Source organism: Colletotrichum chrysophilum (assembly GCF_026319265.1).
Source record: "Colletotrichum chrysophilum strain AFK26 chromosome Unknown scaffold_21, whole genome shotgun sequence".
NCBI lineage: Eukaryota > Fungi > Ascomycota > Sordariomycetes > Glomerellales > Glomerellaceae > Colletotrichum > Colletotrichum chrysophilum.
Window position 1 is genome coordinate 169379 of NW_026517308.1, and position 15748 is coordinate 185126.

At 55.9% G+C, this 15748-nt stretch overlaps 5 protein-coding genes across 5 annotated transcripts; 4 read left to right on the plus strand and 1 right to left on the minus strand.

Annotated features, from left to right (window-relative positions):
- Positions 1 to 1035: 1035 nt before the first annotated feature.
- Positions 1036 to 5379, plus strand: COL26b_003694 (uncharacterized protein; the record flags this gene model as incomplete). The annotated part of the gene is made up of 2 exons (XM_053176587.1): positions 1036 to 4231; positions 4280 to 5379. The coding sequence occupies 2 exons, from the start codon at positions 1036 to 1038 to the stop codon at positions 5377 to 5379; spliced, it is 4296 nt and encodes a 1431-aa protein (XP_053039446.1).
- An 839-nt stretch (positions 5380 to 6218) lies between these two features.
- COL26b_003695 (uncharacterized protein) lies at positions 6219 to 7163 on the plus strand (the record flags this gene model as incomplete). The annotated part of the gene is made up of 1 exon (XM_053176588.1): positions 6219 to 7163. One exon carries the CDS (start codon positions 6219 to 6221, stop codon positions 7161 to 7163), a length of 945 nt encoding a protein of 314 aa, XP_053039447.1.
- Positions 7164 to 7244: 81 nt separating this feature from the next.
- Positions 7245 to 8157, minus strand: COL26b_003696 (uncharacterized protein; the record flags this gene model as incomplete). The annotated part of the gene is made up of 2 exons (XM_053176589.1): positions 7245 to 7607; positions 7699 to 8157. The coding sequence occupies 2 exons, from the start codon at positions 8155 to 8157 to the stop codon at positions 7245 to 7247; spliced, it is 822 nt and encodes a 273-aa protein (XP_053039448.1).
- A 1297-nt stretch (positions 8158 to 9454) lies between these two features.
- COL26b_003697 (uncharacterized protein) lies at positions 9455 to 11952 on the plus strand (the record flags this gene model as incomplete). Its single annotated transcript, XM_053176590.1, has 19 exons — positions 9455 to 9486; positions 9563 to 9575; positions 9658 to 9710; positions 9800 to 9855; positions 9913 to 9935; positions 10012 to 10046; positions 10103 to 10161; positions 10215 to 10272; positions 10495 to 10631; positions 10684 to 10763; positions 10849 to 11067; positions 11116 to 11132; positions 11194 to 11222; positions 11275 to 11329; positions 11390 to 11442; positions 11492 to 11545; positions 11599 to 11756; positions 11813 to 11851; positions 11914 to 11952. 19 exons carry the CDS (start codon positions 9455 to 9457, stop codon positions 11950 to 11952), a joined length of 1209 nt encoding a protein of 402 aa, XP_053039449.1.
- A 2733-nt stretch (positions 11953 to 14685) lies between these two features.
- COL26b_003698 (uncharacterized protein) lies at positions 14686 to 15474 on the plus strand (the record flags this gene model as incomplete). Its single annotated transcript, XM_053176591.1, has 1 exon — positions 14686 to 15474. One exon carries the CDS (start codon positions 14686 to 14688, stop codon positions 15472 to 15474), a length of 789 nt encoding a protein of 262 aa, XP_053039450.1.
- Between the last annotated feature and the right edge of the window lie 274 nt (positions 15475 to 15748).

The window sequence follows — 15748 nt, forward strand, 5'->3', positions numbered from 1 at the left end:
CGCATTTCTCCAGACCAACGTTTCTTCTCAACTAAAACCCACCATTTATTTATAAAAGTAATTTGTACATCGCCTCCCGCGCCCAACTCGAACCGAACCGAGGTCCTTTTCCTCGCTCACTGCCGCCCTTCCTTCCCGCAGTCGCATTTCTTACCATCAACCTCCAAACTCAATTTCAAACGACATGTCGACTTAATAGAGATCGATAACAAAACGGCCGCCGACTCACTCCGACTTTGCGAGACGTTGTCATCCGTTCTTACGACTGCCGGTCCTTCGATTTCTCCTTTGTCTGCGACGTTGATTTCGGGCTTCGAAAGCCAACCAGTTTCACACTTGATTTCTGTCCCTATATCTCTCCGTTCTTAAGGTGGGCATCCCTTCCCCCAAACAGCTCCCGAACATCCCTCCCCGGTTCCGTTATACCAACTTATACCACATGGGTTCCAAGGATTTCATGCTAAGTCGACTCTTTTATCTTCCAGAAACGGCACACCTGAGCGAACCTCTCTTTATTTCTTCTGTCTAATTCGGCTTGAGCCGTCACCTATCACCTTTTCAAAAAGCAAACCGCTGCTGCGCCCGTGACGCAACAGTAGCACCTCCGCCAACGACGTCTTTCTCTGGTGAGTTTCACCAACTGCAGTTCATGCATCTTCCTTGCCGCAGCTCTCGGCGTCTCCCCCCTACGATGTGCCTCTCCCGTAGCACTGAACACTAAACTAACTCGTCAGTTCAGTGGGGGTTGGATAGCGTCAATGCACCCGTGATTGCGCGGTCGGACTGCTCCTCCAGCGCCTGTCATTTCCACCGTCGGCAAGGATCCCTGGGGCTCACCTGTGTGCTTTGATCCCCTACATTTGATTTTCCCCGAAACGACTGGAGATCCAAGCACCTTTGACTCGCTGTAAGCCGAACAGGTCCAGGACTTGAATGCTTACCTTTTTCCCGGAGGGGTTCAATTGAGGACCACCGCCCTCATTGCATCTCGCCGTGAGCAACCTCACTGTCTCTCACCCAGTCGGTCTGCTCAACATGGCTGTCTGGGAGACTGACGACGAGCACGGCGGCCCGGTTGCCGCCACCGCCCTGCCCACGCCACGAGACACACCACACAGAACACCATCACGAAGTTCGAGAAAGTCACGACGCTCAGTTACCCCTCCGAACGGCAAGAAGAGCCCCTCACCACCCCCGGTACCCAATGAGAAGAGCTCGAAGCGGTCCTCGAGAAATATCACCAATGAAGACAACATCAGCGTCCTCGATCCCCGCCGTTTTACACCAACTCTGCACGCTAACCTGGTAGCCGAGATCCTCAACTTGCGACGCGACCAGGAAGAGAAGACGAAGCTTATTGAGAATCTAGAGGTGTCGTTGCATGCTTCTCGCGAGGAACAGGAATCACTTCAGGAATCGGTAGCCACCACCACCAAGGAAAGCAGGTCCTTGAAGCGCCAACTTGCTCTGCTCGAAGGAGGAACCTCGTCCGCATTGGGCGAACTTGCTCGTGAAAGGGATGAGGCCGTCGACTCCATCACAGAAACGAAGAAGAGGCTCGAGGCCGCTCAGAAGAAGATTCGAAGTCAGGAGGAAGCCGAGCAAAAGATTCACGACCTCTGGTCCCAAGACAAGGATTCCTGGGAAGAAGAGAAGCGCAAGTATGAGCGCAGAATCCATGTTGCGGAGAGCCGCTTGAAGGTGGTCCTCGATGAGGTCACCGCCTACCAAGCTGCACAGGCCAATGGCCATGCTGCTGAGAGCGACATGGAAGACAACAATGACGCCGCCAGTGTCCGCACCATGAGTATGACGAACAGCGTTCGATTTTCCATGCAACAAAGCCCTGGCAAGGTCAACAACGTCAACTCTCTCGCCGATGAGCTGAACCTCGATGGCGACGATGATTGGCAAACCGATGATGGTGGACGTGAGAGCGCCTTGTCTTTCCACCGCCACACGAGAAACATGAGTCGTGAAAGCGTACTCTCAAGGATCCACCGACGAAACCAAAGCCTCGAAAGCCCTCAGCGCCCTGGAAGCGTTACGCGAGGCAGACTCTGGATGAACCAGCCTGTCTTGGAGGCCCTGGAAGACGGGATTCAAGAGGACGACGAGGACTTGATGCCGCCGCCTCCGCCGCCAGCCCCGAAGGTAACCTACACGGATACTGGAATTCAGTTCTCGCCCCCGCCGTCACCACAGCTGGAGCCGGTCAAGCCGTCTACCCCTGAACCTCCGGCGAAGATGGAAGAACTTACTAAGCTCGATGAGCCCGTCAAGCCTGAGAAGCCTGCTGAGGTCGAGTACGTCCACCGTGAGTCGGAAATTGAGGCGATCGAAGCAAACCAGCGACGCAAGCGTGTACAGATCAACCGTCCCTTGTCCATCGAGCCTCGTCCCTACAACCACATGGTCTCGGCCGGATCTCAGACTGTCGAAGAGCCCCTGAGCCCACCCAAGACGCCCAAGTCGCCTTACAGGTCTACGACACCCCCTCCTCCTGAAATCCCCGCCCCAGCTATGGCATCATCTTCCACCCAGACCGACTTCCCCGAGCCCGAGCCTGAAGAGAAGCCGCAGCCCCTGCCGGAGCTGAAGCCTGTCCAGGAGTTGCTCATCCCCAGCATCAGCATCATCCCGCCCACGAGCCGTCCTACTACGCCTAGGGAGCCTCGATTGCCGCAGTACACCAAGGATTTCGGCTGCCAGGTGTCTATCATTGCGTCAGCACCTATGAAGTCAACTGCTGTGCAGACCGAAGAGATCCTCGTCGATAAGCGCTTGGCCAACCTCCCCGCGCACCTGCGACCTTCCGCAATCTCCTCCAGGCCATCATCTCCCAACATTGCTACTGCCATCACTACGGATGATCCTCGCCACTTTACCCCTGTACCAAACCACCTTCCCCCGAGGAACCCCAGAAGACTGGCGACCAAGCGCAGTCTGACGGATATGCCCTCCTCTCCGCCAACTTCGCCCATGTCGCCCATGTATGACATGGACACCAAGGATGCCTACCCCGGCAACAATGATGATGGACCTCTGTCTGGACACAAGGCACCCATGCGACGTCCGCACCGTATCAGCAGCCTTTTCGCCGGTTTTGATGAGCACAGCTCTGACGAGCAGGATGAGTTTGCCGACGCGGATGTCAGCGATTCTGAGTACCGCACCGTCCTGACTGCCCCTGGCATGAGGATGACGGATTCCAGAGCTTCCAACCGCACGTCAGTGAGCACATTTGCTGCCTCGCCGGCGTCGCCAGAGCAAGCTCTGAAGAAGTCTGCGATTGCCAGAGGCGCGGTGCGTTCTATGGGCCCTGAGAGCTATGGATTCGGCCAGGAGAATAAGGAGATGGGCTCAAAGAAGGCGCCCATGAAGTCTTCAGCGCGGGGCGGATACGACAGATCTAACGGTGGTCCTTCAAGCCGACCCAACGGTATGCGCAAGGCCGCTTTGATCCAGAGCGGCATCTCGAGTCATCAGGGCCGTCCTAGAAGCCCTAGTATTCCTGAGGCTCAGCCTCCATTCCCTATTCCCACACGAGCCAGCTCCAGGAGGCCACCTTTCAGTGCCAGCGCGCCGAGTGATGGTCAGCGAAGCCCGACGAAGATGGACGCTCCCTGGCACCGCCGGGGCGTTGGCCGCAGCCACTACCGTGCCAACAGCATTCGCAAGACTCGCTCCGCCGCCGCTCTGCCTAGGACGCAGAGAAACAGAAGGCACGGCAGTCGATCGCCGCCGCCGATCCCCCAGCACGCGGAGACCCCGGAAAGCCCAGGCCTCCCTCCTCTTCCGTACAACGACATCACTAGCCCCAGATACGACACGAGCTCCAACTACAGGTCGCACAGGTCTCGCCTGTCTACGAACACAGCCCAGACTGCTACCACCGACCTCGCTTCCGTCGGTGGTGTCTCGCAAAGCGCGGTGTCCAACGGCGCCACTTCCAACGCCGCATCCAGCGGTGCTGCCTCTAACGGCACCAATGGCACGGCCCAGGCTACCGGCGTTGTCGATGCCATCGCGCAGACGATGGTCGGCGAGTGGATGTTCAAGTACGTCAGGAGACGCAAGTCTTTCGGTGTCTCTGATGGCGGCAAGGACGATTCCAGCAACGACCGCCACAAGAGATGGGTCTGGTTGGCCCCCTATGAGAGGGCCATCCTCTGGAGCAGCAAGCAGCCCAATTCTGGCAACGCTCTCCTGGGCAAGCCAGGACGCAAACGTAAGTACTTCTACTCTTGATGCTCTATACATGCTAATTTGAACCCAGTCACAATCCAATCTGTGTTAGATGTCAAGGACGACAACCCCCCGCCCCGCGGCCAGGGCAATGTTTTCAACCGATCCATCCTGATTTTGACGCCGCAGAGAGCATTGAAGTTTACAGCCACGACCTCGGAGCGACACTACGTTTGGTTGACTGCGCTGTCCTTCCTCGCCCATTCGACTCAGGCCCTTCCCGAAATCACACCTTCCCCTCAACCCGTGAAGGAGACTACGGTACCGGACTTTGAAATGCCTCAACCCAACAGGCGAACTGGCATCCGTGATTCGATCCGACTGACAAAGAGCAAGGCCCCGGTTATCAGAGACGCAGCACCGAGCGTACCAAGTGTCCCCAGTATCCCCAGCGTGCCTAGCGTTCCCAGTATTCCCTCGTCTCGTGTTGGCGACAGCGGCAGCTACAGGCAGCAAGAGCAATACGCCCCTATGCCGAACATCAACAGTAAAAACACCAATACCAATACCAATACCCATCAGCGCGAGCGGTCAGAGCGGTCAATTGATGCGGCGGAACCGCCCTTCATCCCTCGCTTCACTGAGCGTGGAGAGCGTGGAAACCCAGCAGGTGTTCATGGGCGCAAGCGCAGCAACACTGGCGGCCACGTCCCGCCACCGCTATCTTTCCGCGGCTTCTCCGGACCTGGCAGCATCGGACAGCACAGCTACACCAACAGCAACGCCGGCAACAGCGTGGGCACGGCCGGCTCATCAGACATCTATCAGTCTCACCAGTCCCAACCCTCCACCGGCGGGGCACCGAGCTGGCCCATGAGCACCGCCGGCTCCCAGCGCACATCAGAGGCCTCGTCCCGCCCGGGTGCCAACTTCTTCGATGCCATCGGCACGGTTCGAATGGAGGCCTTCATCAGCCCGCTAGCCTACTCCCGCTTCGACGGCGACCCCGACGAGCACGAGGAGTACAGGTACCGAGCGCGCAGGCGAAGCAAGGAGCTCCGCCGCCGCCAGAGCCGCAGCCGTCACCGCGACAGCTACAGCTCGCGCGGCACCCGCACCACCGACGGCTACTACAGCCGCATGGGCACAGAAGATGACTTCTTCAGAGACGACCCGTTCAAGGGGTTCTAAAGCTCTCGAAGGATTTTTTTCTAGCCATTTTCTTTTACACTCGTCTCGTAGCGAAAGGTTTTCAGCTGGAGCGCTCGGGGTTGCCATTCATTTCGATTACCGATACCCATTATGTACTATTTCTTCGTGTATAACGTAGGGCGGGCGAAAGGAGGGGGGATACACAAAAAAAAGAAGGGAGACGTGAGGGTCGCCTTCTGTGTTTGGAGTTGGGGAAAGGGGCAACGGCAGGATGGCCGCTGCTGCCTGGTATATCCTATGTCAGGGAAGACATTTGCCGTGTTTCTGGTCCAAAACATGGATGGATGGGCATCGTGATGGAGGATGCCTGGCGGGAGGAGGAGAGAAGGTGTAAGATGTAGCCGATCCCGTCCCAAGGAGGGATTCGGCGCTGGAACTTTGCTAGTGTATATAGGTCCCTTGTGGACGATTCTTGCTAAACAATTGAATACCGTGAAATAATTTAGTCTTGTTAGGTTCCGTGTGACATTAAACATGAAGAAAGACTGGCATTACCGTACCTCAGGAGTTGGTGTCTTACACAGGGACCTCTGACGGTGATGGTGTGGGACCCCGCACCGACCCCACCAAGAAATTTCACCCCTCCGTCGCCCAGCCCAAGCTCCGACCGCCCACTCGCCGGCTTCGTCACAACCAGCCTCTACATCGGTCATCCACAGTCGTTCACATCTTCTCAAGCCGCCAGAAGCTCCCCACGATCAATCTTCAACCACCCTTCGTTGATATATTTAGAGGCTACAACCCACGAACGCCCGTCCGACTGCGCAATCTGTCTTGCGAGCGTACCCCGCCATACGACGGCACATCCCACCGCCACCATGGAGCCCGCCGAGACCCTCGAGCAGATGCAAACCCGCCACCGCAAGGAGCAGCGCGACCTCGTCGGGCGCATCACCTCCAAGAAGAAGAACGCGACCAAGAAGACGCGCAAGGGCGTCAACGACGAGTGCGCCGACATGGAGCGCCGGCTGAAGGAGAAGCAGACCGAGGAACTTGCCGCGCTCTCCGGCGACGGCGGAGCCCCCGAGCCCGAAGGTTCGGAAGACGAGAAGGATGCCGCCGATGATGACGAGATTGCGGAGAAGCTTGCGCAGACGACGATTTCCAAGCCCGAGAAGACGACAGCGACGACAGAAGAGACACAAGGAGCAGGAGGAGGTGGTGGTGGGGGGAAGAAGCGCAACCGCCAAAAGGAGCGGTTGGCGCGCCGCGCGGCGGAGGTCGAGGCCGCAGCCGTCAAGGCGGAGGAGGAGGCCGCGAACATGACGGACCACCGCGGCATCGAGAAGACGTACATGCTGAACGAGTTCAAGGCGCACTCGCTGTCCGAGAAGGAGATCGCGCCGGACGGGCACTGTCTCTTCTCCGCGGTGGCGGACCAGCTGCAGCAGAAGGGTATCCCGCTAGCTGGTGAAGGGGAGAGCAAGCCGGGGCTTCCGTACAAGATTGTCAGGCGGCGCGCGGCGGAGTGGATGGAGGCGCACCCGGACGACTTTGCGCCGTTCCTGGAAGAGGGGCTGGAGGGGTACGTGAGGAAGATCCGGGACACGGCGGAGTGGGGCGGGCAGCTGGAGCTGGTGGCGCTGGCGGGGGTGTACGGGGTCGAGATTCGGGTTGTGCAGGACGGGCGGACGGAGAGGATCGGGGAGGGCGGCGCGGCGGGGGAGGAGATTTGGTTGGCGTACTACCGACATGGGTACGGGCTGGGCGAGCATTACAACTCTTTGAGGAAAGCTACAGCTACGGCGACGACGACGGCATAGGACGGAAAAATGTTCATGTGTGTGGATGGCTCTTTTAATGTATTAGATGTGGTTGTGTCTACGGTCATCCTCCCCCTTTGCTCAGCGGCTCCAGACGTGGATCCAGTCGCGGACTGTGCCGTCCTCGTTCATGCCTGCCTGGTGCGTCCGGGGCGGTTTGATGAGCTCGAGGCGTCTGAGGCCGTTTGCCGCGTCGAATGGGGGCACGATCACGGTGTCTGTCGGGTCGCCTTTCTCCGTGGAGGAGGAGAACTCCAGAGCATCGCCTGGGCGGGCGAGGAGGGCGAGGTAGATTTCCGGGGTGAGGCCCCATGGCGGGCCCGGAGCGGAGAGGGGCTTGCCGGAGGGGAACTCGAGGCAGACCAGGCGGCCGTGGGGTGATAGGAGGGAGGTCATGCGGGTTGCCCAGAGGGGACGGGCCGAGGGGGGCAGGGCACAGAGGAACTTTTCATTCACATTAGATGGAGTGTTTTCATGGTGTTGGGGAGACAGAGTGTAGGCTGAGTGAGTTGGTTGGCGGACGGCAGAAGCTCACAGTGTAATCAAAGACCAGATCAAACGTCTTCTCGCGGCCCCATTCCTCCAGCCACGCGTCCGAGAAGAAATCGCCCGACAGCCAAGTCACGGTGCCGGGGCCGACGCCGTTCGGTTGGCGGGCCGAGCTGGCATCGGAAGTCCCGGCCTTATCGTTCTCGATCGCCTGGGATATGGCGGTGGCGGAGAAGTCGAGGCCGAGGACGTCGTAGCCGAGGCTCGCGAGGAGCAGGGCGTCGTGGCCCTTGCCGCAGCCCGGGACCAAGGCGGTCGGCTTGCTTGGGGCGCCTGGCGGCGGGGGAGGGACGAGGTCTGGGCGGGTGGTGAGGACGTCCTGCAGGGCGAGGGAAGGGCCGCCGCGGTCCCAGGGGGTGAACTTTTCTTCCCAGAAGGCGGACCACTTGGGCCCGTGGGTTGAGAGGGGTGCGTTGGAGAAGGCGTCGGATAGTTTGGAGGACATGGTTTTGTGAAGGGTGGGATGAACGGGTGTGAAGTGAGTATCCGGGCGCGGGCGTGTGTAGATACCGTTGTTTGGCGGGGTTGATGATAAGACGCTGATGATGTTTTGAGCTAGATGCAGAAATCAAAATCAGAAGCTACACAATGAGAACAGAATGAAGAACGTAGACAGCCGGCTTGTTGCTGACACAAGTCGCCCGGAAGAGAAGCCGAATGAAGTCATGAAAACCCCAAGGAGGCCGGAGCCGAGACGTCCTTAGTCCCCGAAGAACCCCGCGATAGAAAACTGCCCCGCGTTTTTGGGAGGACGGAGATAGGGATCCCTGTCGCCGATTTTGCGTGTTGGGCTGTCTTCCTCTCGTATGCGGCACACACACGCGCCAGTACGCACAGTAACGGCCTTCCTCCTCTGGAATAGAGAAAAAAAAGGGACGTTTACCCCAGACTGCAAGGTACGCATTGCCGCTCCCCAAGCCATTCCGCCTTCCGAGGCTGTATGACGTCTGACGCAAGGTACCGGAAGGGGAGGTAGGTTGTGCGTTGTGAGTGCTACAGCGCTTCTTCCCCACGGTGCTGTCACTCCCGTGTGTCACTCTGAAGGCGCGTGCTCCAGCTGAGGTGCTGCCCCTCAGGCCCCCCCTCCTCCTCATCTTCCCAAGGTTCCTGTGTCATTGGATGGGCTTTGGTGTGCTTATCGCTCTGGCCGTCCCGGTGGTGGGTCGGGTTTCGCCGGGATATTCCTCGCTGGAGGCATGACGCTTTTGGTTGACCTGAATCGCTGCAGACTTGCAATGGACGGACAGCTGCTGACCGCTCCGAGTTGATGTTATTGTTGGGGGAGATTTGAATGGCGAGGTGGGAGAAGATTGCAATTGAAGGGACGGGATTGGTTGCTCTCATGCAAAGTGCAAACGCGGTAAGGCAAGCTCGAATGCAGTCACTCCATGTAAGTAGTAGGTACGTACGTAGGGTTGAGGCTGCGTTTGCTGTGCGCTGCAGCAAAACTTACCCCTCCAACAGCCCACCTCACCTTAGGCCGGCGCCTTTTTTTTTTTCTCGCCTTATCTTATCGCAATCCCCGATCCCGGCGCATTGGTGCTGTGACTCTACGGCACGCCCGCAGCAAGCTTGACCGAAATTTTGATCCCGTTTCTTTTCCCTTTCCCAAGGTTTTACCAAACCCACACACAAACATCTCCCTCTTCACTTCTCGTTCCGGTCGCCTCAATTGCAGTCGTCGTTGCTCCGCGTTACTCTCCAAGAACCCAATTCACCTTTCAACTCAAACATCTGTCAACATGGCTGGTTCTAAGGGCAAGGTCTGCCTCGCGTGCGTATAACCCCGCCCCCGCGCTCCGCGCGCAAAAAAAAGAGTCATTCGCAGGACTGACACAGCGAACCAACAGGTACTCTGGAGGTGTATGTTTCTTCACCAACTCCCGACCACGACGAGAACTCGGGAATCGACGTCACGGGACTCAATGCTAATTGATTGCTCAAGCTCGACACCTCCACCATCCTGGCATGGCTCCTGGAGCAGGACTACTCCGTCGTGTGAGTCGTCCCGCCCCCGCCATCTCTCTTGGGAGCCCACGAAGCCCCGCGCCCCGCAGGAGCTGTTCAAGCTGACCTCGATCTCACAGCTGCTACCTCGCCAACGTCGGACAGGAGGAGGACTGGGCTGCCGTCGAGAAGAAGGGTATGTACTCCGTTCCGTGGCCTTCTTGTTGGAAACGTCTGTGCTGACACCCCGCAGCTCTCCAGATCGGTGCCGAGAAGGTATGACGATGCGCAACGAGGCCCTACGCTGAATTGGCTTCTGTAAAGGAGGGTGTACACTAACATGCGCCCAAAGATGATCATTGACGACCTCAAGCGCGAGTTCGTCGAGTGAGTGTGGCCCAAAAGCCTGTCTCAATGCGGTACGGACCGCTAACGCTGTCTAGGGAGCTCTGCTGGAAGGCTGTCCAGTGCAACGCCATCTATGAGGACCAGTACCTTCTGGGTATGACCGGCGCGATCTTCTTCACAATAGACAAACGCTAAAGAGGTGTTCAGGAACCAGCTTGGCTCGTCCCATCATCGCCCGCGGCCAGATGAGGGCTGCCGTTCAGGAGTCAGTCGCCCAGAGTGTGTCACGAAGACGATGAGACTGACAGACCATCCAGGGGTTGCCAGTTCGTTTCTCACGGCTGCGTAAGTGAATTCACCGTCTTTGAATTACACGCGCTTATACTAACTCAATTGGCAGACCGGTAAGGGGTATGTAAATCGACTTCCACCGAATTGAGGCCCAAGGCCTCCCTCGACGAGCGACTCCGTCTAACACCCGTTTTAGCAACGACCAGGTCCGCTTCGAGCTTGCCTTCTACACGATCAACCCCGAGATCAAGGTCATTGCCCCGTGGCGCGACCCCACCTTCTACAACCGCTTCCAGGGCCGCAACGACCTGCTCGACTACGCCGCCGAGAGGGGTATGAACGATACAAAACCCCAAAATAATGGTTCCGTACTGAGACTTTCCAGGCATCCCCGTTACGTCTACTAAGGCCAAGCCTTACTCCATGGACGACAACTTCGGTACGCACCCCGTCTTCGAATTTCAGGTCCATGCTAACACGTCACAGCCCACTGCTCCTACGAGGTAGAACCTCCGTCGACCCGATCGCGAACCCACTAACAGTGATGTAGGCCGGCATGCTCGAGGACCCCAACGTCACTCCCCCTGAGGACATGTGGACCAAGACCGTCTCCCCCCTCCAGGCCCCCGACGCCCCTCTCGACATCACCGTGCACTTCGACAAGGGTCTTCCCGTCAAGGTCGTTACCCCCCAGCAGACTGCTACCGACCCCGTCGAGCTGTTCGGTCTCCTGAACGCTCTCGGCAAGGAGCACGGTGTTGGCCGTATTGTGAGTTTTCGTCCGATCTTTGTATGGAATGCAGCTAACGGATATTAGGATATCGTTGAGAACCGGTACATATGCACGTGAAGCCCTTTGACGTTCATGATAGCTAACTTGGTATCCCTATCACAGCTTCATCGGCTTGAAGTCTAGGGGTTGCTGTACGAGTCCCTGCCTTGTTCATCAGATTTACCGCTTGCTGAAACCTTCCAGACGACTCCCCGGCGATGACCATCCTCCGCCTTGCTCACATCTCCATCGAGGGCCTGTAAGTTGATCCTGAAAGGCTGGTATGCCACTTGATGAGTCCGCCACTAACATGCTGTAGTGTTCTGGATGGTGCAGTGAGGCGATTGAGAGACGGCCTTAGCAAGCAGTGGTGTAAGTAAAACCCTACTTCTTGATGAAAATCATGCTAAATTTAGCGCAGCGGAGCTCTTGTACAATGGCATGTACTTCTCGCCCGAGCGTGCCTTCCTCCAGCGTGAGTTTTCTCCTGATCTAGGTCCGTCGACAACGAACTCATTCTTGCTACAGCTTCCCTCGACTTCTCCCAGCAGCGTGTCAACGGTGAGGTCCGCCTCCGCCTCTACAAGGGCAACGCCTACGTCCTCGGCCGCACTTCCCAGGAGAAGCTCTACTCCGAGGAGGACGCCTCCATGGACTCCCTCACCACCTTCGACCCCTCTGAGACCGTAAGCAGGCCCCGAAAGACCTTTATGCATATACCGGTTGCTAATAGAGCAAATAGTCTGGTTTCATCACCATCAACGCCATCCGCCTCAAGAAGGTAAGTCAATATCCACGGTCCTCTTGTATCTACCGAGAGTGTGGTTGCTAACTGCACGATAGTATGGTCTCCAGATGGCCGAGGCCGGCATCAAGTTCTAAATGGATATGCCCGAGGCAGTTTTGGGCCAGGACGGGGTGTTTTGAAAAATTAGACGAGATGCGAATTCAATTACAAACAAAAGTTGCCAATGACGTTTGGTCTGCGCCAAGCGCAAGAAATAGCTGTCATGTGCTTGCGAATGCGTGGATCCAAAGACATCTGGTCAGTTGAGGTCAAGCGAGAGAGTTTCCTCTAAGCTTCGGGTGACAACTCAAGAGCCATCATGTTGGTCTGAAACCGGTACGGGTATTCCCTCGGGGCAGGGGAAACGAGTTGTTCTCCCTGCAGCACGAAGGCGGAACTGCTGGTTGCCTACTTCACGTCTTCTCAATGACTTAACCAGGATGTTCCAGAGATAGTCTACGACGTGTCCCGGCCCATCTTCTCATGCACCGCAATCGCCTACATTGAGAAGGTATATTAGGGACGTCTTGCACATTTTACGTGGAACACAACAAGCCAATGGCAAGGTTTTCTTCGAACTTCGCATACCCACCGTTGTGTTTTCGTTTTCTATCTAGGAACTGGATACTGGCTTTTGGGGCCGCGGACTGAGTTCTACTACCCATGAGAATGCAGAGCTCGGAGGGATTCAGTCATCAATACTCGGGAGACAATAAAGATCGGGAGGGAAGTTGAGGATGAGAAGGGCTGATTTGCTGTGAAAACTCCGTTCATAGCAATCAACTGTACGATCAACGTGCCGATGCTTGATCGAGGATGGAGAAGTTGGCTGCCATTTGCTTGCCCTCTATTCCTACACACGCAACCATTTAGTTCTAAATTAAGATCTGAGGCTGACGAGAGATATGTTTTCTTCCCGTTGTCTGATTCCATTCTCATGGGTGATGTGTAGTTAATGCTCACTATAAATCTATATAACACGTGTGAGGCATTACAAACTGTTTCCTGGCCAGGTAAATCTTAGCTATATCCCACCTCATGAACAGAATCTTCAAGATGACTAGAAGCTCCTTGCAAAAGAATGAGGGGGTCCTGTCATCTGAGCTCTTTCAACTTGCGTTCAAAAGTGATCTTCTGCAGCGTATTCAGGGACGAGCACGTTAGGAAAACCAAGAGCCGAGAACAGACGGAGATAGGCAGGATTTGTTGTATGTATTCGGAACGTTCGAGGCTCGTTCTTGAAAAACGATTAGATGAGGGCCATCATCTTCACTACGACTGCTCACAGCGCAGAACGGATTGGCTGTCCGAGAACAATAGTTCATCATGCAGAGTGAGATATTTATACTCAACCGACGAACTCACTTATCAGCTGGACATCGTTGTGTACCGAAGAAATACCAAAGTTTTTCGAGATTGCTATAATTAACAGGCAATTCTACTGATCTCTGAGGTTTCTTCATATTCACATTCTTGTATGCGTCGCCCAACTTCAGTTGCTTCGACTGGAACCATACCGGTGGTCAGGTCAAAGTGGCATGACGAAAACTGCCATCCAAAGCCCTGTGCGCCCGTTATGGAGACTGTGACTCAAAATGACTAGGTCGAGAATACATCCACGGTCTTGACAGACAGTGATGAAGAGTCGGTCGATTCAAAGCACTCAACGGATGGACTACGGCAGCTGGAATCCCCTCTGGACGTGGCTATAGTAAAATGTCGCGTGCTTCGGTGACGATGGAATGGATTTTTTGGAACGGAAAGCCGGAGAATTTCTGCGGAACTATTATCTCATGTTGTATGTGCTGTCGCTTTTAAGCAATAGCAACTTTAGTCTTGCATTTTTCGACTAGAGGGCGTGAACGTCATGAGCCGTTGACATTTCTTTTCCAATCGCATCGCTATCCGAAGGATGACAATCCATAGCATAAATATGCTGCTCACCCCATCCTCAATTCTTTCGTCAAATATGCTGGGAGTTCGGGAAACCAGCATGGTCCTGACAAGCTATGACAAGACGTTGTGCTATGAGGGTTCAGGGCGGGCTTCCCATGGCTGAGAAACATGAAGCCTGACCTTGTTTTGCTTGAATATCCGTAAGTTTTGGTCTTGGCGTTATGTTTCATGGAATACCTTAGGACAAATAACAGGAATGTCAGTCTAGGGTGAAGAACTGCATTTGCAAATGCTGTGATGTGAACACTTTTTGAACTTGATCCCCAGTGTGCTCGCTCCATGCGACTAAGATCGATGCTGTGCGTGTACTGATTCTGTCCCGTCTTTGTCACTATCCGCAACGTTGAATTGGTTTCACGTCGCAACTTGCACGGAGGACGTGGGGTTCACTAATCATCCGTGGTTCAGATATCTCTCTGGAATCTTTGGATGACGTGACCTCATCTGCGTGGACAACGGTTCGCAAGTCATGAATGCGTCTGTGTTGGACGATGGGCCAGCCTTAAACCCAACGTTCGACAAGAAACACAACCGAAATCTAGGCCTTTAGTCAGTGGTTAGGGTCGCAAAGATTCAAGGCTGTGAATCGTGGCCACAACTGCCGGTGATTAGTCAACTTTCCGGATTCGTCCGGTTCGTCCGGGACCGAGGTCGTCGGACGGCCCGGCACAGTCGTGCCCCGCCCGGACCCGGGCGGATTCGATAAGTCAGCACGAGATCCGACTCCGCATAACCTCATCACTTGCGCCCTTCACATGACAAGAGATATATCATCGACTTATCAAGGCAAGGGGGCCCAGATTTCCATCGTACTACATATCCCGACACAATACTCTTCGTCGCCTTTCCCTTTCTTCTGCGCCAATTCTACCATGTCCAAAGATCTAAGCAACGTCAAGGCCCTGACCTTCGACGTCTTCGGGACGGTCGTAGACTGGCGCTCTTCCGTCACGGACGAACTCACGTCCCGCGCATCCGCCAAAGCCATTTCAGAAACACTGAGCCCTGCAGAGAAAGACAAACTTGCCGCGGTAGACTGGCCCACGTTCGCCCAGGAGTGGCGAAACTCATACAAGAACTTCGTTCACAGCTACGTCCCCGGCCAGACGGCGTGGAAGGACATTGACGCGCACCACCATGACAGCCTCGTCGAGCTCCTCCATGAAAACCGCCTCGAGGGTGTATGGTCCGAGGACGAGATCCGCGACTTGAGCCTGGTATGGCACCGTCTGCGCCCCTGGCCTGATTCCGCGGCCGGGCTGCAACGTCTGGGGAGCAAGTTCGTGACAGCGACCTTATCGAACGGCAACCGGACGCTTTTGGATGATCTGGATTCGTTTGGCGGGCTGGGGTTCAGGAAGATTCTGTCTGGAGAGGATTGGAAGGCGTACAAGCCGAACCCGGTTGTGTACGACGGCGCCGTGGAGGCGTTGCTGGGTAAGGGTGGTGAGAAGGGGGACGTTGCGATGGTGGCGGCGCATTTGGGTGATTTGTACGCGGCAAGGGGGAGAGGCATGAGGACTGTCTATGTTGAGAGGGCGAGGGAGGAGGATTGGGAGGTTGGGAGTCAGAAGTATGAGGATGCGAAGGGGTGGGTTGATGTTTGGGTGAAGGTGGATGAAGGTGGGTTTGAGGAGGTTGCGAGGAGATTGGGGGTCTGATACTTTGCTTGCAGAAAATCGTGGTATCACGAGAAGGAGAACAAGGTAAGCACGTGCCGTTGGGACGTGTTGATAGAGCAGTTTCAAAGAGTCAAGGCATACTTGCGATGATGGAATTCTTTGGATACAGGATATGAGCTCAATCATTCGAGAAGAGATTGGTTGCATTTGATACTTCCAAAACCAAGACGCCTTGCGATAATGACGTTTAGATACCACGGCGAGCTTTGGGTTTAGGCACTACTTTAGTCTTTGTTGGCCAGCCCGGGGTGTA